This window comes from Xiphophorus maculatus, chromosome 12 (assembly GCF_002775205.1).
Source record: "Xiphophorus maculatus strain JP 163 A chromosome 12, X_maculatus-5.0-male, whole genome shotgun sequence".
Lineage (NCBI taxonomy): Eukaryota > Metazoa > Chordata > Actinopteri > Cyprinodontiformes > Poeciliidae > Xiphophorus > Xiphophorus maculatus.
This window is the reverse complement of record NC_036454.1, coordinates 21,270,846-21,296,424: the sequence shown is the minus strand read 5'-3', so window position 1 is coordinate 21,296,424 and position 25,579 is coordinate 21,270,846. Positions and strand designations below refer to the sequence as shown.

Sequence of the window (25,579 nt, the reverse complement as noted above, 5' to 3'; positions counted from 1 at the left end):
AGCGCTGGTGTTTAGAAGCATGCCAGAGTTAGCCAGAGCACTAACAGTGTCTATAAATCACCTAGCCGGAGTCAGCGCCTTTCATTAGCCCCCATACACTTTTACTGGTTTATCTGCTTGGCCTATTTATCTCATTATTCCACTGGAAAATTGCTCTCCTATGCTTCTCTTCTGCCCACCCGCCTGCATGTATACTGAGAGTGTGCGTGTGTGTATTTTAGTGTGTTAGTGGTGGGTCCGTCCACCTGCGTAGCATTGAACTTATGACCGCAGATTTTAAGAAGATTAACCGCAGCCAAGTATAAGGAGAGGGAATGAAGGAGCACAGGAGAATAAAGGGTAAGATTTTCTCCCCCACTTGGCCCTCTTTGTCTGTTTGGATTAAGTTCTTGCAGCTGCCACCCATAGATTTTATGGACAGTGTCTCCTTAGAGATTCTTCCAAGCATACTTGAGAGGGATGCAAAGAAGCCAGTGACGTGGATGAAGCACAGACTTTGTGCTTTCTGACATTTTCATCCTTAGCTGTATACCAGACCCACCATGAGTGTTTGTTGGGGAAAAAAATGTTTTAGTTAAAGTCCAAGAACAATTAAGACCACGTTTCAAAAAGTATATTAATATGGGTCATCATGCATCATATTTATATCACATGGATATAAATATAGATTAATAATTAGACATTTCTTTGTTTCACTTTACAAGTGTAAAGTGCACATTTAAAAACAGTGCTTCAGTACTATTTTTAAAGAAATTGTTTAATGTTTAACAGTCGTGCCACTACTGATTTTGTTAAGAACAGTTATTCCTTTACATGGGATTTTCCTCCTCTTAGTAAATGTTGGAAAAATTGGATTGTTGCTAAAACATCTGTCAGATTTTGGTGTTGCAAGACCTTTTTTTGTAACATTTGTCAAATACATTTCTAAAGAAGTATACTCCAAGTTCATGTCTTCAAATTAATTTTGTGATTAAAACCAGTGATTGTACCTGTTTTTGTGACTTTTTTTTTGTTTGTTTTTTTGCTTCATCTTCAGGTGGATGCTACAGACGATGAACCCAGAAGTTTTATCTACCTTAGCACAGATGCCTTGACTAATCCAAACAAGCTGCTCGTGCTTATCCAGGGCAGTGGTGTGGTGCGGGCTGGCCAGTGGGCCCGTAGGCTGATCATTAACCAGGACCTGGACTCAGGAACACAGATCCCTTTCATCATGAAGGCCATGGAGGTAGGGTCTCAGTATTGTCCAAAATTAAACAAATTTTGCACTAAATCATGGTACTTCTCAGTAATCATTTTTGTCCTATTAGGATGAATTTTAAGCTAAAATTAAATGTGTGCTTATCCAACCTAACTTGCGAGTTGCATGTTCGGGTGAGTAATTTGTTGCTGTGAGGTTTGTCACCTCACACTATGTGTACCGTCAACTTAATTCATTTTTACTGCATTGTACAATTTATACAAGTGTAAGGTGGAAAGAAGAGTTTACCCTGGGGTTATATAAAAATTACATGATGATGAACAATTGTATTGTTCTTCAGCATCCCATAACCCTGGCACCGCAAACGAGAAACACAGCCAGACATTTATTCACAGGTGCAAACCTCAACTCAGTACCCTTGAATGACACTTTAAGTAAACCATTATCGGCTCAGAATTTAAGCTCATATTGTCACATTAGTAAAATGAAGCATATTTGTCAGTGTAATCATGATCATGCAAGGAAACTTTTATGTAGCTTAATAATACATGGTTTATATGGGATCTTATGTATTCTTGGGTGTTGAGGTGAAACAGCAGAGATAATATGAAGCAAATATATATTTTTTTTCTGTGCTGACCACATGATTACTAATAAATGTACACATCTCTGTCAGCAAGCAAAAGGTGGCTTCGCCTGTCTCATTATTTTCCTCCCCATCTTTGTTCTCATTTGTCAGTGTGACCACGAGTATCTATGTAATTTAATCGGCCTGCTGTTCAAATTTACTTTGGGGGATACTGCTCTCCCCTTCTCTCACCCATTCCTTCACTTCATCCACCTGAATATGATAAAGACCTTACCTGCTGTATAAAGCTCTCTCCTGCTGTGTACAACTGTGGAAAGGGTTGGGGTTACACGCGTGTCCGTATGTTCTGACATGGATTTTCCAGGTATTCTGAAACATGCCTTGCACAGTCTGCCTGCTCTCACCGTTCGAAAAGAACAAGCTTGCGCTGCACTGAGGCAAAGTAACAGCTTAGATATAGAGAACATGGGTGTGTAGTGAGAGTGTTGCCCATTCATCACTGTAAACAAGAAATCATGTTCTCGCACCCTGACAAATCATCATCCAGGCAGAAGGCAAACACAAGCCTTGTAGTGTGTTTGTGAGCTGGAAAGACAGCGGCGCACATTTCCACTCAGTTCATGCTGTCTGCAACTGTTAAAGACATGTTTGTGGTTTATTATGTCATACTGGGAAATTTGTCTTGATATCTTTTCAAGCACATGCACAGAAGAGGACTCTGCTGAACCATCAGAGAGAATAACTATAATAATATGTAATGGATTTTCCCCCCAAAACTTTTGCTTATTCAGTCATGAATTTTATATAATATACAGTTGAAACCCGATATTTACACAAACTTTATGAATGAAGCTTAACCTTTTTTCCTCACTGTTTGACATTAAGTAATGCTGCATTTTTCAATTCTGATCCGTTAGGATTACCAACATTATTTCTTTTTGCTAAATGTCAGAACAATGAGTATCAGAAATGCACATATATTTCCTTAGTATTTTGGCACAATTGCTTAATATTTTTGTCCTCTATAAATTAGCTTCTAAGATGTTACTGCTTAAACTGACTTGAACACTGACTTATGCTGCAGGCATAACCTGCTTTTCTCTTAGCATTCATCAATGCTGCTACAGTAAAGTCTGTATTTAAACAGAACTGTTTTCACCAAAGTGACCTACAGACATATAAACCATGGCACCTTTATCACAATTCAAAATTTGAATTTAAAAATATTAATACATAGTCAAATGTTGATATTATTGCTACACTTTTGTCTGGTTTAGATTTATTTAAATTTTACAAAAGTAATTGTTATTATCTGTCTGACCATAAAGTGCAGCTTATTTTACTCATGACCAGCTGACTGGAAATGTAAAGCCTAAAGTAAAGGGTCACATGGAGCTCAATCAGGTAATGCTGGAGTTTTTACCTTTTCAAAACACACCAGCACCCAGAGACCTAACAGTTAATTTGGCTCAGAGATGTTGGGAGTATGTATGTGCGGTTGTGCAAGGAGGTGCACCTGCACTACACTGAAAGTTTTTGGCAGGTTTCTTGAAAGTCTGAGTCAGCCTTCTTTGTTTTGCAATGGTACTGCATCTGCCAATCAGATAATTTTTGGAGAAAACTTAAAAAAAAAAAAAAGCACTGATTGCATCTTTTAATCATAGACTTACACAGCTGCAATGTGACACAGATGCATCGACACACATGCATAAAGAAAAGACAATAAGCATTATGGTTTTATATTAGGAATATATCTTCTGCCCTCCTTTGCTTGTTGGAGGGCAAGTAAAGGAGATGCAATGACCACATATGAATGTGATTGAAGAAATATGTGTGTTTAAATTCTAAAGTGGATCAGTACATGAACATGCACTGATCCAGAAAACATGCACATATAGACACGCATCACATCAGGTGAAGGATGAGCTTCTGACACTTGGCAGAGTGTGTATAGTAATACTAAGTTAGGGGAAGAAATTTTTGCTGTCTTTGCAGGCCTCTTGCATGTTGTCTTTCGTGCGTGTGTGTGCACATGGAAGAGGTGTAACTCCCAAAGCCTAGAGGTAAAATGACAGGTGAGAGGAAGGAGAGGAGGCTGCTCCAGCAACAACCAAAGTACGGATGGAAAGAGAAAGGAATCTGAGATGGGAAGCGGGGGTGTATTGGGTGCAGGAGATGGGATTATGATTGGCTGGACGAGGACAGAGGAGGAAAGAAGGAGAAGAGTACAGAAAGGATTGATTCGGGAAGAGAGAAATGAGAGAAGGATGAGGGAGTGACTGCAAATGGGGTGGGACTGGCAGAGGAGAGACGGGAGTATTGAGGGAGAGTAGGCAGAAGGCAGCCATCTGACAGCTCCACTACTGGGAGAGGGCCTCTTAATGACAGCTTATTCCTTCATGATTTCAATTTCTGACAGTCGACAGGTCTGCTTGTTGCATCATGGCAGCTGTATCATTACCTTCTGGCCTTGTCAATGCTCTGCATCCTGAGACTGAGATGGTGGATGAGGAGGGTGCATGGAGTGGGGCTGCAGAGGGGGTGATGGTGGGTTGGTTGAGGAGACAGTAAGGTTACAGTTAAAATAATTGAGCAAGGAGGGAATATTGAATATTAAAAGGCAGGTTCATTAGTTGCAGTCAATTGCTGATGTAGCCAATAAGACTCTGAACTGAAGTTAGTTCAGTTCACCTTAGTTTACGTTTACCTTGATGTGGTCTTTCCTCATTTCTCTTATGTACGTTCAGTACAGCCTAGATTTTAAAATGAAGACAACTTCATTGTCGTCATTGAAGGCAATGAAGTTCAACAAAAGCCAAAAGGCTTCAACAAAAGGTTTTTGGCTTCAACCTTTCTACAAGTTATTTTACTTTTCTTCTTTAAGGCACACTTATCTTGCCACAAACGCTAGAGGAACAAAATTTGCCTTAAGTTTTGAAAGAAATACCATACACTTTTATAATTCAGAAGCACCAAGATCCAGCTGGTTGGCTGTTCAAATGATCAGGAATCTTTAGCAAAGATGAAAAAAATAATTTTGTTTAATCTTTATTTAACTACAATAACAGTATGATTATCAAAATAGTTTTAAGTCTTGTTTGTTTAGTCACATTTTGTTGTTTATGTGTTAAACCAACACAAATTAGTGCATTACGAAGACATGGAAGGAAGCAATACGTAGTTTTCAACCACATGTTACACTGATCCCTCTAAATAACATCCACTGCAATCAACAGCCCTTACAAGTTATTAATAAATATATTTAATATGTTTGTGATTGAGGTTTGTTAGAGAACATTAGTAAGCAAACTGCATTTTGAAGATCAGCGAGGGAGGTTGCATAGATGTTTATGAAATATTATCTGTCTTTAAGCATTTTAGAGCACTATTCAATTTGAAATCTATAAAAAAGATTATGGTAAAACTCCAAACTTAGCAAGACAATTGGAAGGTAGGATTCTGTTAATCAGAGTAGCAGGTATAACTCTGGAAGAGCTTCTTAGATCCATATGTCAGGTGGGAGATTCTGTCAAAAGGACTATAAGTTGAAAACTCAATAAAAATGGCCTTTTTCAAATAAAAACTAACACTAACTTTGAACTCGCCCTCATCCTGTTAAAACATAGTAGTGTTAGTACCATCCTGAAAATTCATGTTCATAGATACTCTCTACCCCCACAAAAAAGGCTTGGGGACTGACTACAACTACAACTACCACACTTTCACCATCAGTAGAACATTTTTAAACCATGTATCATTTTCTTTGACCCTTCACATTTATGCAAAACTTTGTGTCACATAAACTGTCCTTCATACATGTCAACATTTCTAGTAATCTGGCAATAAAAAGAGAAGTTCTGGGTTTAGAAATGGGTTTGCAAAGCCTTGTATGCTCTGTCAGTATAAATAACTTAATTTTAGGGTCACTAATAGAAAAAACAATCTGTGGCTGCTGTCACCCTGTCGTCTTCACTTCTCACGCAAGTGCCCTCTGCCACTCTCCTGATAGTGAGTCAGGCATGATGCTGGAGTCTCATTGGGAAGAAAGAGGGGGTGTGGCGTTTTCAGGAGTGTGTCAAAAGCCTTGGGGTTTCTATCTGCCCAGAATTTCAATAGGAGACTGAAAGGGGGCAGTGAGGCAGACAAACTCAAACACAGAAATCACACTAATTTCTGTCAGCCCCCTCCTTCTTTTTCGCTTTTTTCCCCTCTTTGGTCAGATGATGTCTTCTTCAACATCAGCTGCACACTCTGTTTGTGTTGTGTCACGGCATTTATATTATTATGTTCTTCAGCTCTTAAGTAAATTCTTTTGCTCTGTTTCTCATTAGCCCATCCCCTTCCCACTGAAGTTCTATTTAACCTGTATGTAAATGTGTTTTCCTCTTGTGTAAACAAGGAACAGTATTGCATGTTCTGGTCATACTCAGGGCATCAGGTGGCTGCACAGGTCAGACAGGTATCATTCTGCCAGCAAGTGAGGTTTAGCCAGAGGACAATTTTAATGTTGGTGAGTGAGTATGTGTCTGTTAAAGCCTGTAAGATGCTCCGCCTTGCCATGGCCTTGTAACAGTAGCCCTACAAGCAACACACACTGAGGCACATACACACACCTCCAGGTGGGAAGGTCTCAGCTCAGATCAATGCACTTGACACGTTCAAAGGCGGCTGTGGGGTCTGGACTTGCTCTCGGGTTAAACCTCTTTTAAATAGTCTCCCCCGGGAAGGCAGCTGTCAATAACCCACCATAATTACTGGGGCCAAGCCGCCAAGGGCTCGGCTGCATGGGCCAAATTAAAAATTGATCAGAGGGAGAGAAAACATTATTTTTGTGGTGGTATTCCCTGTCCTAACAGCACTGCTGCTGCCGTATGCGAAATTTCATCAACTGACATCCAAGCTTGATATCTAGAGACCCATTTATCTATCGGCCCTCTCACTTTCTTCCCCACGAACAATGGAAAGATCTCCAGGTTGAAATAGATACATTTGCATATTAAGTGCCTTTTGCGTTATGTATGCGAATGTACATGTAAGTTAACGTGCGATTGTGCATACTGCATGAGAATGCAGCTGATTGCTATGTGCTCCAGGTAATCGTACATCATCTCCTATCTGTGTTGTGTGTCCACACCTTGTAGCAGAGTATTGATTGTAGTTCTATTGACTTTCTCTTGGCAAGGAGCCTGTATTTGTTTCTTAGAGAATGATATGAAGACGATATGTTCATCCTCAGGCCAGGAAAACACAGAGGTTGTTGTTTCAAAAGACATTGATAAATGAGGACAGTTTGTAGTAGATAAATATTGTGTTATCTTGTTTAGTAATTATTCTGTCTGTAACTTTGGTCTTTGTTGTGCTTTTAACAGTTACTTAGCAAATACTAGAACCTGTTATTCTGACCCAAACTTAGCTTAATAAATGGCTAAAATTGAATTTTAACATCTTGGCCAGGAATCCAGTAATTTAAACAATATCTTTCAACTCTATCACTATGTGCTGTGCAGTATAAGGGAATAATGATACGCAATAACAGTGGTCTGTGTTATTCAATGAATGAATGTTTCCCATTCAGTCATTGAGATGAATGGGAAACAATTGCAGTACAAGTACATTTAACAATATGATTTGTGATAAAGTACTTTGATCAGTCTTCCTGTTACCAGCTGAAAATTTGAACTGCAGAAATATCTTAACATGTTGTAGAAAATAACAGGTAAGAATGACTTCTTATTTTTGTGCTTACTCTGACTTAATATTGAACACCTGACTGATGGTGAAAATGATTCGCCTTGTGTCTTATCCTTAACAATTTTCACATGACCAGAGTTCGTGTTACTTTGACTAGATGATTCATATGTCCTTTGTACAACACAGTACATAAAATACATTGAGATGAATGGGAAACAATTGCAGTACAAGTACATTTAAATGAGCACTTTTGTTGGTTTGTTGTTGGAGGCTGTGAGAGAGGAATTAATTACATAAAAAAATGGGAGAAGAATATCTAACTATACAGACTTGTTGCTCAAGCATCATTATTGACTTGATATTTTTTTATCCTCTTGAAATTAACAAATTACACCATCAAAAAGGCTGTCTTTGTGTGTATGTGCATGATTGAGTGTGTGTTTGCAATTGTCTGTATACGTGAGGGGTGGGTAGTAGGTCATTTGCAGCTGCGGGCTGTTTATGTGTGTCCCAATGGGAAGGTCTTGTTTAGTCTCTATGCCAGAAGGCCCCAGGCAGTGGGTGGTGGAAACCTCTTCACTCTCTCACTGGGAACACTCTTCTACGGCCAATATAATCATGCAGAAACACATACACACTCACGCATACCCGCAGAAAAATCCTGATATCTTTAGTAAAGTCGTCATCCTGCGCAGCAGCATATTCACTTTCTGACAGCTGTAACATAACGGCTTTTCTCTGTGTTTCAATACAGGGGTCTTCAACCCTAGTCATCAAGCTCTACTATCCTGCAGGCTTTAGATGCATCCCTGCTCCAACACAGATGAATCAAATGATTGTATTACATCTGCAGGATTCCATCATGTTTGGCAAAGGCCAAATAACAAGCCGTTCATTTGATTCAGGTGTGTTGAAGCAGGGTTGCATCTAACCCCTGCAGGACTGTAGATCTAGAGGACCAGGGTCAGAGACTCTTGTTTTAATACATATGTGTGTGTGTGTTTTAAGTGTTTGTATTGACTAATAAAACATACAGATGCATAGGCTACACCGGCACATTTAAAGGCTCCTTCATCCTGCTCTAAATTTGACAAGTCTCCCTTTTTACAGTATGTTTGCAGAGGTTAAAAGTGCTTTGTTGTGGACAATCCAGAGGGAAATCGAGTTTTGTGAGGAGTAAGTGTTGAGGATATCAGTGACCTACTGTGAATTTTGTCTACACACAGTGAAAGAGACACACATGCCTATACACTACAATGAAATGCTGAGAATCTCTTAGGGTTAAAGTTGAAAACTGCTGTAATCTCTCCAGTACTGGTCTCAAACTTCTATACTTTGTGTGCCATGCTTTGATCGATGAGAACAAAGTTGTGTTTAAATAGGGGTTATGTAGGTTCGGGGGGTATATTAGGGTTAGAGGCAGACAACAGCAAATATTTCCAATGCCAAACATTGGGTTGAAAATAAAGTAGATGCTGCAAGCTTCCCACCGGTTTTCTGAGGGGCAATAAATATTTATACCTTCTCATGCAGGATGTTGTGCTGCTTTACCCGCATTTACCCCTCTGGACAGTTACCCATAGAGAGGATTGGTGTTTCACTTCTGTCTATTACAGGGTGTTTGTGGGGTTGTAAGAGGAATTAAAAGGTAGACTTTAAATGTGCAAAATTTCATTCCATTAAAAAGTGCTACACATCACCTGACGACGTATGAACAACTATCCAACAATATTTTTTTTCTCCATTTGTGATAAGTACAAGTCCATGTCCTAAAAATCCTGTGAATTTAATCTAGTTTTATGTAGAAGTAGGGCCTGATCTATATCAGGTCCTCTGTGGTCAGTGTCCTTTCGCGCCTAAGTCACCATATGCTCAAGGCTAACTGGACTCCAATGCACCGTATCACAATTATAGAACTTCTAAATTTACCCATCACTGTACCGGAACTTTTTTCCGGCGTACGATACCGGGACATTTTCTGGTGTTGTAAAAGTTTTACGTCAATCTGCTGTGGCTTGTTACGTCACAATCCTTGCTCTTACACCTTAACCGACATGTTCCTGTCACACACATAAGGGATGATGACAATGTCAAATTTGTGGTGACGAGACAGAACTGATGTGCAGACATCCACTGATGAATGGAAATTTATTGAAGAAAACTTACAAATCGCAAGGATAATAAAAAACAGAGCAAGGGACTAGATATAAATTAATGCATAAAAATAGATTTTCGGCACTGAACAGTAAAAATAAAGAGGTCGTCTGAATGGCAGATCAGGTGAAACACATGGGCATGAGGATGCAGTGCAGGTGAATGGCATGAGCAAAGATCTGTAAGTATTTGAAATTGTGAAATAACATAATGCCAAAAATATTTTGAGAAATAATCAAGCTTCTGTTTTTACTATACCTAAAATATGAAGCTCTTCTCTCTTACCTAAATATAACGACTGAAATATTGTGTTTATCAGGCATTATGGATTTGTTGTGCAATAAAGTGCATGGAATCATCAAGCCAGGTATCTAAATCTAACTTGCCCGTGTATAATATACATTCATTGTTTCTTTGTAGAAGAAAATTGTTTGATGTAGAAAAAACCCATGCAAATTAAGGTGTAAGTATTCATCTTGTAACTTTTTTAGAGATGTAGAGTGCTCTGAGATGAGAAACAAGCCATATGAAGAATTTACTGTCACCTTATGCATAAATATTATGCAAGGAAACAGTATGTATGACAGACCATATTGTTTAGAGGGAACAAGTCAAATTTAAATGGCGAAACAACATTGGGAGATGTAATCAGGTTTTGTATGTGTGTGTTAATGTCACTTTTGAGACATTGCAGCTCCCTCTTAGTTTTTTCTCATATTTTCTGTATGATATTATGCTGCAAAAATGCTGACATCAGATTGCAAATTTTCTTCAAGACACAGCAACCATTAAACACATCTTTAGATTTGTCATAATGTGTCGATTACTTGCCTTTGTACCTTGTCATCAGTTTCATCATGCTCAACACCACTCCTTATACCTGATCTGGCTCTCTTCACCTCTGTCTAGTGCTGTAGGTCTGACGATATGTGTTATTAGCCCACTCTCTGCTGACAGTCTATATCTTAACCCCCTCAGGAGCTCACTGTACTATGCTTGGCTGACTTGTTTGCACTAATGTCAGGTTTTTGCAGTTTAGCAGCCCGTTACCATATGCTACTGTGCTGCTGTCACCCCCGATGCCAGTCAAATAAGTGTCAGTCTAAGCTCATAAGTGTGCACATTACAGAATGGAAACATTAAAAATGACAGATCATATACACAAGCAGTAAGTCATCCATACATTTACCATACTGTTGACAAGACAACTGCAGACAAATGAGACAAGACCTAAAGACGACGCATTCTGTTAAAGATGCTTAGGGAGCACAATATGGGCTTTCACCTGGAAGACCCTGTCATGTTACTCTTCATTAAGCAGACTGAAAGGTGCAGCAGCATCTACTGTGATACGTCAAGTGAGATTATTGTAAAAAAAAAAAAGTCTGTAAAATATACCTATACTCATGTATGTCAAGGTGTCCACACTTACAGTGCTTTGTATGGTTCTGTATATTATATTGGTTATTTTCTACCCATTCATGGACATGGTGTATGGACATGGAGGCATTCTGTTGATGTCTGCTCAGCCAACCTCTTAACCTGAGATGCTAATGAGCACAATTCATATATGTAGTATAAAATGTGTACGTGTGCTAATACATGCATGGTGCATTCAGTGACAGGCAATCAAACTAAATATGATCAGATTTATTTGATCATTTTTAGATGCCCCAAACAGACCAATTTGGGGCATCTGCATATAGATTAAAAACTGTACATTTTTATGTTGTTATAGAAACGTTTTTTAGCCTGAAACAACAATGAAAACCCGTTTGCTAGCACATCATAAATTCAGCAAATAGGAATTGCTGAAAACACCAGTTTTCCTCACGAATATTCTTGTTACAGGGGTTCTCTTGTAGGACTCTATTTTTTACTTCCTTTGTTGTAAAGGTTTCATATCAAACACAATAGATAATGAAGGTGTCATCTCTTGAAAAAGGTTATCATTCTTTAACATGAACTCACAATCTCCACCACAACCTTTTTCCTGTCTTGTCGGCAATTTTTATCCAAATATTTTGCCCACTTTCTTTTACGCTTGTTGAGCCTTTTCCAATACTGTGTCTCAATATGGTTTAGATGAGTGCATTGATGAAAGTGATATGTAAATGTCACCAGGTCCCACCTTGTACGACTGCTGTGAAAATGTCTGTGGAAAAGTGGTGAAGATGTTTATTCAGACGTAATGCCAAAATGCTGAGTTGCCTTCAGATTCATGGAAACTAGTTCATGTCTGAAAGGGTCTCAAGATAAATACCAGCTTTTCAACAATCTATTTTTTCTTTCAACTTGACATTTACACACTTCTTTCTACCCATAATTGCAGTTCTGTGGGTTCTTCTGTGGTTCCACCATCATCACAGAGCATAATATTCAGAAAGGTTTGTATAGCTATTGAATATTGTGTTCTAAGCTCACACATTGAAGGTGTATTTCTTTTGTTGTTCTACTTTTCTGTGCTCTGTGTCATGTTGGAGGTTGTTGTCAAATGTTAACAGTGTTATTTTGTGTTCATTGTTCAGAGATGAATTGTGGCCCTGCAGCTTTTTTATTTGACCTTGTTCAAACTCCTTATCCACTTTTACTCTTTAGTATTGTGCTCCTTCTTTTCCTTCCTATTCCAAGGTTTATAATTCTTAGTTATTTCTCTGCTTGTTTATAGGGGAAAAAATACAGAAAATTCACTTTTAAAACATTTTTTCTTTGGCCTTTGACTGATTCAGATTGCAGAATCATGAAGGGTTGGGTCACCAGTTGTGAATTCTGCAGGGTATTTCTCTATATTTTGTATGCCTTCCTTCTCATTGGGTCTTTTTTTCTGTTTGTCTCACACAGCGTCTAAATTTAACATCAGTTAAACTGCTGAGCAGCAGCTACTTTTGGAAGTGATAGAGAAGTAGCATTATAGTAACAGTTACAGTGACACGGTTCTGAACGACCCCAGGGAATGGCAAGAGCGGCGGGTGCTATAATCCATTTTAATTTTCACTGATATCATTGTACCAAAAAAGAGGAAGAGCAGCAGAAAGAGAGAGAGAGAGAGGCAATAAGAGTGGGGAGAAGTGAGATGTCTCAGACCAGAGACTTCACTCTCGCTGACTGCAATGCCTTGTGGTGACCTAGTTGCAACCTCTTTGAAGTCCACAGGCTGATCTTTCTCTATAGGCTGCAGAAGAGATCTGCTGCCTGCAGCTTTATTAGATTGATGAAGGAAAAAGAAGCATTAGTTGCGTTTTGTCGTGCTTTCCATTTTTGAACTTGCTACAAAATGCCCCGGGATGACATCTAGTCTTGTTTTAGGTTACATTTTTGGGCGTTGTATGTAACATGGTGCATGTGCGTGGGCTCATTTGTTTGTATGTGGCATGTTTTCCTTATTGCAGTGTGTAGCCAAAGACATCTTCAATCCTTTAGCCCAGCACATTAGGAGACAGTGGTGCATTGTCAGGAGAGCTGACCTAGAATACTCCAATCACTCTACATTCAGCCCTCTGTCTGCCCTCTCCTGTGATCACCCTGTTGCCAATGCTGCAGTCTATACTGTGTGTGTATGTGAGGAAGAAACTCTGCGACTATGACCCAGTTCAATCACTGGTGTTGCCAAGCTTTCCACTGGTGAGGGTATAGATGGTGTGGTAGTCAGACGTGTGCTCTGTTCTGTTACTTTGATTCCTCATGTCTGCCTGGGTATTACCAGTCTGCCATTAGAGATGTGCCAATTAAAACATTTATGCTAAGAGCAAAAAAACAAAAACTGCATAAATATAAAGGAAGGACCAAAATAACCAGGACCCACCAAACTTTAGAGCTCTATTGTCACAACCTAATTCATGGTACAGTTTCTCGTAACATCATATATCTTTTATTTTTAAACTGAGTTTATGAGTCATGTGTTATCACTCAAACTTTGAGTTTATGAGTAATGTGACCACGTCACTGAAGTTTTGTATCAGAATGATATGGTGGCACTTAACATGGCTACGTCTTCTTATATTGTACTGGAAATCTTGTTCTTTCACAGTCGGAATGAACTTTAAAAATGTCTTAAGATATTGTAGAAAAAGCAGTATATATACCACCTTGCAATTCTGTGTTTCTGACTACTTTGCTACTAAAAATAAGTTTTTCCCCAACTGGCCAGTCATTTGTGTGGGTGGATCAAACTAAAATTGACTGATTTCTCTATTCATCTCTAGCTACTGCTGTTGTATTTGGTTTGTGTGCTTCTATGATTATACACATTTAATACCTCTTTAAAGGTTAATGGAATTAAACATAGTGACTCACACAGGTATAGTAAGAGATGGCCGTTCAGTGAACTCTCAATTATCTGGAGCTTTTCTTCTGCACCTCTACATCCCTCCAACCAGGCATCTTCCCACCTGCTCCCCATTGAGAACCTGTGTGTGCAGACATACTCTGCTGGGGGCTTAACCTTTTTCCTGCTGCACAACACAAAGACACAAAGACATCCATGCTCTTCTTCAATTTGGGTTTCTATTTAAAAAAAATCCACTTCATTTCCCCCCTTCTGTCTTCCCCGTTCCTTTCTTCTTTCTCTCTCCTTTCCTTTGGCTTCTTGTTTGTAGTTAGCCTGGGGCCGTGACAGAGCTTCATCAACCCTTTTGCCTTGGCTATATTGCATACAGGTACCCTCTGTGACTATTTGAAATGACTTAATTAGCTTTAGTGTATAGCAGTTGGTAGATGCCTTCTCCATCTCCCTGTTCCTCCCCTTCTCTGTGCCTTCATAGAAAGGGAAAATGATTGAGCAAACGTGACATATTTAGTGCATTGCTGTATGGTTTCACTTTCTAGGTCATGCTCTGGCTGTGGAACTGACTGACGGCCTATTGCCTTGTAGAACAATGTAATAAATGCTGATGCATGCATCCAGGTACATGCAAGCTTCACTCTGCCTAATTAGATGTTTATTCTAGGATTTTTAGCTTGAGGCAATATTCTCCCATTATTTGATGCTTTTCATTAATGCAACATTTATTTATGGTATAGCCACAAAAGAGCTAGCAAAATTTAGTTCAGCTGTTTTTTCATTCATGTATTTGTTTTGAAGGTTCAGACATATTTTAGCAGAGTTTTGTTGTGTTGACTCTTCTGGCACTAATTCTCACACATCTATGATCAAATTCTTTCTTCGGAAGCACAAACATCCCATTTCTAGTGGCTTTTATTATTTTTAGTCGAGGTATGGTCACTGGTGATATAGACAGCAGACCATACTTTATTTTAGATCTTAGGTTTCTTCAAAGAGGCTGTTTCTTACTCAACCAGTGAGATCAAGAAAAAATGTCTGTGTCCTCCCAAATACAATGGTTGCAGCGGGAATGGGAAAGGAAACTGTGCTGTGCGCTGAGTTTTGCAGTTCTTTGACATCACGGTGATTCCAGCTGTGGAACTCCTCCTTCCTGGAAGCGGTCATGAAGATGGGTTATCGCTTTACCAATCTGTTCATTCTTTTCCTCTCCCAATGGTTGGGACCAACACATATAAGAAAAAAAAAAATCTGTATTGTATAAGTTTCCTTAAACTATCATAAGATTTCTTGTGTTTTATTTTTTTTTTATAAAAAATACAATCATACACACGGTGGTAAGGCTGGCGCCCTTATATAGAGGCTATTGGTCTCTGGTGCAGCTCCAGGAGAGCTTTTGCTGCATGTCTTTCCCAAAATCTCACTGTCCATTTCTTGTCTGAATAGTGTAAATGGGAGCAACTACAAACCAAAAGAACTAATTCATACCAAAACACATTGTAAAGAGATAAACACCTATCTCCAACATGGTCTTAAATGTTGAATATAAAAAACATAATGCAAAGCAAAGATATTTTACAACACAAACGACATAAGTGGCATAAAAATAGGCATTCTGCATGAATACAATTGTGCAGTGCAACACTCAAAAAGTTGTGCTATTCAAAAATAGAGGTGTTTTTAAATACCTCTATTTAAATACCTCCCTATTGTCCTTAAGGGCCAGACTTGTGGACTCATTATGCAACCTGTATTATCCTTTTTTCTAACGGCAGGAGGGCTAATGGGAATTACGGGACTGTCACCACTTGAGCTGTTGATCTCTGCAGCTGTTCCAGAGTTATCATCACACCCTTTATTAGTTCTTTGAGTATTGCTTCCATTAACCATTCATTCAGATGAACAGTGGTACCAGACACTCTGTTTGTGGTTGCACTGTGACAAAATGTGACATGATGTTTTTACTTAGTCCTGTATATTACTCATGGACTCATGCTCAAAATATAAACAACTAATTTTCAGCTTCTCATCTTTGGCAAATTGAAAATAGCATTAAAAAAACCCACAAAAAAACTCATGCTGGCAACTTTATCCTCAGCTGCTACTTCTGGCCTTCAGTTTGAACCTGTCAGACTTGATAACAATCACAAACTCCTGTAGAAGTTTTGTTAATGCTCAGTGCTTCCCGTAGTACATCTTGTAACACTGCGAAGGTCCTGAAAGTTGAGGCTCATTCTCCATAAAGCTTTATAATAATGAAGTGCCTGATGAAAAGATATGACCACAAGGTTGTGAGCAGTGATGGTCATCAATGACTAAATGAGTTCCTTCACCCTTAGGGTGGAACAAGATCTCAGAGGCTTTAAGAGAGCAACGTGCCTGTTAACTTCTAGCTCACCAGTCTAGCCTTAGTTTGCTGGCTAGCTTCAGGCATGTGTTAAAAACCTGGGTCCGCTAAATTAAGTTTGGCTGTGTGTGCACAGCCCATGGCGTTGCACGCATCCACTTAGAGCACGTGAACTCACAGCTGCTTAAAGTCAGGCACTCGCCCATACTGGTTTGCACACACTCACTCTCTCCCATTACCCTCTCTTAATTGGCTACCCTCCGTCTTTCTCTCTCCCTCTCCTTTTCTCTCTTGGATAGGCCCACGGGCCTGTTGGTACGCTGGCACACAGCAGCAGCAGCATTTGGGCATTTGTGCAGGTCTGGGGGCAAGGAAGAAATTGGAAACAGAGAAAGCGATACAGATGGGTGCTGGGATGAAGTTGAGAGCACGACTGATAGATGGAAGAAGATAGATTGCAGCTATTTGTCAACATAAAGAGATTTTTTCTTAAAATATCTAGAATATATTATTGTATATTCACAGTAGCTCATCTTGAAGTTACAGCTGCAGTCAGAAAGAAGAGTAGGAGATAGCTCTCTCTTTTTCCACTAGCTGAGTAGTTGTCATGTGCTGTCAGCCAGCTTGTTCTCCATGTGCCTGTCACTGCTCTGGATAGGAGCTGCGGGTCCCAGCATCTTGCCAATTGGCGAACTGTGTGTGATTGTGTGGGAGGCTGTGTGTGCGCATGTGTGCTCGTTGCCCTCGGAGCACTTTGTTGATTCTACTCTGCGGTGTCAGTGACACATTGAGCTGGTTCGGTGGGAGTCCCCTGGTTTCCCCCGTGCTGTGTTTACTCCATCTGTTTACTCCCCCAAAACACTCTCAAATCTATTACCCTTCTCTCTCCCTCTCTCTCTTGCACTCTCTCTCTACTTTTTTCTCTCTCTCTGTCTCCATCCCTCTATTTTTTACTGTGTCGATCTCTCTTATTTACTCCTTACTTCTCTTGACTTGTCGTTTCAAATCAGTACTTTTGTGGTAGTCAGGTGGCGTGCCAGTCGACAGCCAGCATTCGTCTCTTTCTCAGCAGGAGGCAGGATTGAGTTTCTCCCTCTCGTCATCCAGTCAACTATCTTCTTGCTTGAAAAGCCAGAACACATTCTTTTTTTCAGTTTTTTATTAAGTTAACGAAAGACAGTGGATAATGTCAAACTTTGTTTTTTAAGCTACATGTATGTAGCGTGTTATTGCAAAGCGCACCTAAAATTTGGGAATCGGATGCTTTGATGAAGGAGGTGCAGATGCAGTTTATCAGGGGATTATGTGCAGCTTTATGGAATCCAATGATTTACACTTACACTCCTACGTAATATTTGCTGGAGTCAGTTGCCTTTTAAAGTTTTAGGGGTATCGGAATAAAAAGGTTTAACAAAACCTCACACACCACACATTTCAGACTTTTATTTGTAAAATATTTAGAGAACCAGGTATGATTTTCAGTAAAAGACATCAAAGTTTGTTGAAATGTTACAAGGCACTCTAAATAAGTAAATATAGTCCTATGCTAATACATGATCATTTTAAATAGTAATAAAAAGTATATGATTGCTGTTTTTTTTTTCTTTAAAGAGCACATCACAAAAAATACGAGCCACTAGCGCCGCAAAAACTCTTCGGAGAAAAAAATGTAAAAAAAAAAAAACAGCAGTTAACATTCGGTCACATTTGGATTCACATGTCATAAGAAGAAACTTTAGAAATAACCATAGACTTTTCCTTTCCACAGAGCATCACCTCTGAAACAACTTCATTAAGCCTTGTGCTCATTATGCAACCTGTATTATCCTTTTTTCTAACGGCAGTCCAGAGTCTGTGTGATGGTATGAAATGATAGTTTACATGCCCAGTGCCAAGGGCACCACCAAGGGCTCATGAATGAGAGATTAAAAGAAGCAAAAGTAGAGCAGGAAAAGAAGAGAACTGCTTTTCCTTTTTTTTTTTTTTTTTTTGCTCATCACTGTGACTGGTTAATTAGCCTGCTCCTCTACAGAGCTTCAGCTGCAGAGACAGAGTTCAATAGTTCATCTATCTACCACTGAGCTACAACTGTGGTAAACCTGGATTACCTGCTCCTCCGGCTACCAGACCCCGTTTTAACACATAACTATCGTGTTGAACAACCTGGAAATCAAATCAGTCCAAGAACTGCATAGATGGATTCACAAAAAAGCTGTTGATCAAAAGATTCTTAATGCTTCAAAATATTTTCTTCTAGTGGTCTCTAAGGTTTTCAAGCTCTAACTTCCAAAATAATACAGGACAAAATTAAGTAATAATTTTATCTTGGTTATGGGTCAGAAACCTTCCTATTGCTTGATTCAGTTAGCCAAACAGGGATTCATACAAATATTAATTGAAATAAATTGTTACATGTAACATGTTAAATTGTTTTCATGTAATTTAGAATTAAATTAAATTATATGAAATTTTTTTTTATCATTTTATGACTACTTCCACAATTCATTAACTAAAAAGAAAAGCAAACTGAAGTCAGTGATGCTATTTTAAGACTTTACTAGAAGATAAAAATATGAAACAGCAGAACTTAATTTTTTTTAAGGATTTATGATTTTTGTCTTTTAAAATGTGATATTTTTAAACTTTTTGTCCAGTCTGTATTAGACAAGTGTTAATAAGAACCACCAATTTATCCAGTGTTATTGTTGCAACGCAAGACAAAAATATTTTCCTTTTATTAAATTGGATAACATTTTGTGTAATTTTTACACCTAGAGCATTGAAAAGTGCTCAGTTTCTCTTGTAAAAATATATTTGCTTCTTAAACTAAATGTGCACAGTTGATACAAAGCACATCACCAATTAACCTCTTCTTACTCAGAAAGGAAATCAGGACACAAATTTCCTATACATGCCTTCACACCTTCAACCAAGTGTAGCCTTTGTTCTCATTTATTCTAAATGTGTTGTTGACCGCAGATGAAGCAATATTAAAGGTATTGTGACTACACTGATGAGACACAAAAGTGAGGAGACTGAAAGAGATGGTTTGATGTTCTTTACAATAGCAAAGAGCAAATTAAAATTCCAGTCCTTCTTGGTCACATTCTATCTGCTTCACTCATCAGATAAGAAAATCATTAGGTGGATAATAAAGGTGTAGCACACCTCACTGGATGCAGCACAACGGCACAAAGCACAAAAATGCATAAATTGACAGTTTTTTTCTTTTTTTTGCTAAATTTCACACTTTTTAATGATTATTCCTGTATTGCTGACAAGACGTTTTGTTCATCTTAACATAGTTTTTGTAGCCATTCTTCTAAGTTTGTGGATACAACCTGCTTAAATGAATCCATTTGGATGCCAGTTGCTCCAGCGATCGTTTTATATCGCGGGGAAAGTGGAGTACAGCGGAGCAGAGGGTCAATTTGGCTAATGAAGTTGTCAGAGACGTGCAGCACCAGGGTTGATGGGAGGGCCTGCCTGGCAGCCAATAGTAACGGCGTTGCTGTGATCAGCCGAGCATGATGGGAGACCACCCTGCACAGCGAGTGCAGAGGCTCGACACAGCCCCCAGATCAAAGAGCTGGTTCTCTACTGCACCAGCGGTCAGAGCAATGCACCTGCTTAATATATGCATTTATATTTACACATACAGTTAAACATGCTTGTTAGCAGTCTCAAAATTGTGCTTGACATTAGCACACATGTATAATGCATATACTATAAGTAGCTGCATCTTATGCAAATATATAGGAAAATACAATAATTTGCTATACTAAGCACCATTGTACTAAGCACTGTAAGAAATGAGGAACCTTTGTTAAAAGTATTAAATTTTTTATCCCAATTTCCCGTCTTCACTGGCAGCTCTGCTTTTCAACTCCATGGCGCTCTCCTCTGTTCATCCATATCATGTCTTCCCCTTGGTTGCCCCTCTTTAGTTAAGTTATCTTATTAAAAACCACTTCTCTTGTCTTCCTCCAGTTAGCCTCCAGTGTTAGCTCTCTGCTCCTTCCCTCACCCCACCGCCTTTCCGTCTCTCCTCCCTCTCTGCTCCTCTGCTCTCTGCTCTGCTCTGCCCAGGGTTCTTGTTTGAAATTCAAGAGTGGTGCAGTGAGACTGCAATAACCTACATTCAGATCTCTTTTCATCATACTTATTTTCTTTCCCTTTTTATTTTAGCATTAGTCCTTTTTGTTTTAACAACTTATGCTGTGACATTCTTAAGATGCATGCTACATGTACAAGATGCCTCAATCAGACATTTGTTAACAGTTTTTGACCTCTGTTTATTTGCAATGCTCTTATTAATATATTTTAATTATTCAAGAATCTCCTATTGAGATGCAACGTATGTCCCACCAGCCAATCCTCGTCAAGATGAGCTTCAAAATGTTTCACACGTAGTGTAAGTGTATTGCCTGGAAAACACAAAGCTAAAAGTTGAACACAGTAATTGCTAAAATACAAGACAGAAACCTGAATTAAAAGATTATAACAGTGACATTGAAGTATTAAAACTGCTTTTAAAAGTTATTCAAAATTATTCTGTCAAAGTGAGCTAGGGATGCTCTGGTGATTACTCCATTCTACAGAGCAAATGTTTAAAAGACATATTTTCCTAATTCTTTTCTAGACCTGAGCTATCAAAAAACCTCTTTCTGAGAGATTTGTATTATGAGTTTTAACCTGCTGATAGTAACGGTAACTGATTCAAATTTCTCATTGAACTATAGGAGCAGTGACATTATTCTGCATCTGTGTGAGAACAGTTGTTTTAGAACAAGCGTCTACTATTATTTTAAAAAAGCAAGTAATGATAATGTTGCTGAGATTTTAAGCTGTCTTTTGCATTTTGACTTAGAGAGAGCAGCTAGCATAACCAAAACTCTGAGTTTCTGGGGAGTGTAAATCTTTATTGTAAGTTAGATATTTCCATATAAATGCAAATATTTACAAATACAGTGGGTTTCTCAAGAGAGGGCAGTTAAAAGCTCACAGGAATCAAGTGAAAGTCTCGCTCTCTCCTGCAGCTTGAATGAACATGTGGTTTTAAATAGCATCTTAGATCCCTGTACTTTCTCTAATTTCATCTTAAACACCTCACTTGCTTTCATAGTTACCTGTAAGTCATTAGTATAGTGAGTTCACTGATCAGAAAATGGATGGGGGGAAGGGAAAATAGATATTCTTTTCTTCTTTATTTAGTAAACTATTTGTCACTTTGTCTGTATGGGAACTCTTGATATTAAGATGGTCTCTCTTCGCCAGTGTTTAATTGAAAATGCTGATATGGCTGTCCTTATCGTTATTGCTTCTTCTGCACCAGCCTGCTGTGTCGGCGTAGCTTTGTGTATCGATGCTGAAGGTGCAACTCAAGTACATCCTGCTGACTTGTAGGTGAACTCCTCTCCAGCAGATTAAAATAAAAATAAAGAAAGGAAAAGTAGAAGGCCAAATGAGAAGAAAAAAGTGTGCATATACGCGGAGAGAGGAGAGCGGGGGGAGTGGAGGTAGGTGCTTCTATATGCATATCTGTGTCTTGTGTGAAGTTTCTCTTGGCTTCGCTAATAGTAAGGAAGTGACATATGTTAGCAGTGGGTGGCAGTGCAGGAAAAGCAAGCTGGCTTGATGCTGGGGAATGTGAGTCAGAAGATTCAGGGTAACAAAATTCCCTCCCCCCCTTATGTTGCGCATGGAGAACAAGTTAAAGAGCTGCTGTTGCCCTTTAATGCCCTTTTGTTTTGCTTCAGATGTTTCACCTTTTCATCTAATTTATCATATTAAACTTTTTTGCTTAATATGGCCAGTTTATATGCACCAATAGGTGAAACGGAAAGCTCTGTTTTGGGATTTATTTTGTCTTTACTATAAATATTGCTCTAGGAGAAACCTGCGTAAATATAATACAATATAAACTCTCCTGTGTTCATGTCTGCATGTGAGCACACATGGCCCAACCAGATTAACCCTGATTAATCCATAATGAAAGCCCCAGAGTATTACTTGGGACACAAGATGCTTATTTCCATGCTTTTATTTGCGTGGGATTAATAATACACAACGAACTTCTACAGATGTGCATTAATGTGAATATGCGTGCTCAGATTTGCATTGACATCTTCAAAGTAAGTCAAATTGGATGCTTAAAGGGTCAAAGCTAAGGGCAGTGTGTGTTAGTTGTACCCAGGACAGGCATTCAAAATGAGAATGAAAAACTTGGCATCGATCTTAATATTGGGTCAAAGCCTGGTTTTAAATGCTGCAGTGTTTGCTCTCTGAAGGAATTTTGAGTATTTGTAGAAAACAAACAAAAAAAGAAAGACACTGAGGGAGAAAAGGCAGATATATTGATAGCACGCCACACTTCTCTCTGCCCTGAATAATCATGATCCTGAACTGGGATACTGCTTCAAAAAGATGAGAGTATGTCTGAACTGTGAGTGAACTGGAACCTGCATATGAACCAAGGTGATAGCCCAGCCCAGCAGCTATCCCGGCTCCCCCAGCTGGGTAATTGTGAAACGCCAAAGTTTATGTGTGCTGATATTGTGTGAGTAGATCAGGCTAAGGGATTATATGTTGTGGACAGAAATAACTGATGCAAATCATTATGTGGCTAGGGATGACAGAACGGTTGAGGTTCAGTCTTAGAGGACTGTCAGGTGAGCAAATGTTTGTTCCATTTTCTCAAAGTCTGTTCCACAACAGAATTTGTGGAACGGTCTCTCCTTTTTTCTCCTTTCTCCATCTCTCTATTTTGTATCTCTCTCTGTTAAACTGTCACTGTCTGTGTGCCATCTCTTTGGGGCTGTTATCATATTCTCTCTCAGATCTTGTCTCTCTTATAGTTGTGTTATTCGGAATAATTTGAAACTCAACTGACAGATCCTGAGACAGATGTGTTTGGAAACTGCAGTACCTTTTCAGACAGATAGGTGGCAGTGTACCTTCAGGCTAGATCATTTTCTCTGCATATTCCTCTTCTGCTCTCAGTATTTTTGCTGTTAATTCTCTATTACAGTATGTGATATATTTTCAAGTTTTCATAACAAGAAATGATTCAGATGGATCTTTTTAAATCTCTTGTCATGTCAAGCTCCCATCTTTTTCCTTGGCCTCTTTCTAAGTCTCCCTCTAGGCTATCTGTCCATACTTACCCTCTCATCTCCGACTGCAGGTGCTTCCTGTCTAACCGCTTTACTGCAGTGTCACCGGGCACCTGTTAGATGTAACTATTCATTCTTCTATGGGATCCATAAAAGATCACATCAGCTGCAAAGAAATTGTAGCACTGCGTGTTATAAAGGCAGAAAGGAGGAGATCCTTGCATGCAGAAGGAAACACATGATCTCACACAGTTTAGCCAGATCAATTTTGTGGCTCTCAAGAACTTGAGGGAGATTGGGTACAGAGAGCCCATGGAAATAGATGGTTTTGTGATCAAAACACCCACTGCTAACTCCACGAACTTCATCACTGTTGTCACATGTTTGTTTCTTATTTAATTTCAACTCTCATGTACTTTAACTTGCATCAAACACACACCGACACAGCTTCTCTTTTTCCATTTTAAATGTTCTTTAAGCGGTTAAGCCGACATGTATGCTGCTTTTATATTGGCAAAAGTACCTCTACTAACTTATGTATGTATTTGTTTTTAGTGAAGGTCAATTCGACTGGAACTTAGTCTTGTTAGAAGCTCATATCTGCCTTTATGTCAGTTTTTCTTCAAATGAAAAAGTATTTTTGCTTATACCAATACATCAATTGGCTGGACAATAAATATTGTTATTAATTAATACAATTGGGTGAGAAGCTTGGACATCTGGGAGGGGTTCAGAGAAGAGCCACTGCTCCTCCACATTTAGAAGAGTTATTGGTGATGGCTGTGGCATCTGGTTAGGTCTCCCTGGTGGTCTCCCTCGGAGGAAGACCAAGGACACGCTGGAGGGAAAATGTCTCTCGGCTGGTCTGGAAACACCTTGGGATTCCCCTGGAGGAGCTGGTCCAAGTGGCTCAGGAGGGGGAAGTCCGTTCTTCACTGCTTCAGCTGCTACTCAACAATCTGATCCCAGATTAGGGGACGGACGGACGGATGGATATTTAAAAATAAGTTGTGCTTAACCCACATTTTTGTTTTTCCCATCATCATGATGGCTCTTGCATTTAGTTTTAGCATCTTTTAGCAAAGCGAATGAGGGTATCTGCAGCTTGAAAAATATTTCTGTCTGACTAAAGGACAGTTTTAAAACAATATGAAATATATCAGCAGATCAAATAATGTTCACTGAATTTATATACATTTTGTGCTGCTAGTTACTTTTTCAGTTGTCAAAATTCTTTTAACCCTGTTTTTATGTAGTTTATCTTTAAAATCTAAATCCAGATCATTGTGCAAGAAACTCCATTAAGTTAATTAAATTAAAAACATTTAGGGAGTTCTTTCTGCATTCATTCTCATAATTCATTGTACTTATATATTTTTCTCACTAATGTAATTCCTGAGAAACTTTAACAGGCATTCATAGCATTAAATGCTATGAAAATTTCATATAAAAATTTGGGCTGATATTGCTATCTGATTGATATTAACATTGGTCTTATGACAGTTAACCAATATTTACCAATATTATATAGATTTTACTACCCTTGAAACACCTTGAAAAAAAACCCCCGACAACCTCGTACTATACAAATTCGTACTTGCAACATTGAGAATGTATACAGTGAGATTATATATTACTATGACTATCTTCACCACTAGCTAGTTGCATTTAGTATTTCCTGCACACATTTACGCCAGTTTTCTGTCCTTTTTCACCTCAATGCTCCCCCTCCTGTCCATCCCCCCTTGGCCACACCTGAGAGTTGAGAGTCTGCCGTGCCCAAGTTTGCCACATGTTCATAGGGTCAGCCAGAGTAGCTGGGTGAGTTCCAGCCTGCTGAGAGTGAGGGCCAGGGCAGCCCAGCGTTTGCTCTGACCAACAGCAAGACCTTTACAGACTGGGATGGGAGAGGGGATGAGAGTGGCAGAGTTTGTATCCTGCAGATCACAGCGATAACCGATCTATATGCACAGGAAAGGGCTTTTTAGTGTACTGCTTACCCAGCAATGACCCCCTAAACTTGGGAAGCAAGTCCACATGCGTCTGTCTGCACGTGTTTTATGAATGGATTTGTTGAACGTGCATTTTCTCTTTTTGCAGCCTATATGTATAGGAAGGGTAAACTTTTCAGCTTTTTTCACGCGATCCAGCTAAAACTGTGTTTTAGAGAACACATATGCAACTTCAAACTGCATGAGTGCTT

The 25,579-nt window shown here is 39.0% G+C and overlaps 1 protein-coding gene across 1 annotated transcript in view; it reads left to right on the top strand.

Moving 5' to 3' along the window:
• The window catches only part of fam172a (family with sequence similarity 172 member A), a 158,432-nt gene that overhangs the window by 18,790 nt on the left and 114,063 nt on the right, over positions 1-25,579 (top strand). The window contains exon 6 of the mRNA XM_005803520.2: positions 1,037-1,228. Within this exon, the coding sequence (XP_005803577.1) occupies positions 1,037-1,228 (192 nt within the window). The remainder of the gene's footprint in view (positions 1-1,036; positions 1,229-25,579) is intronic.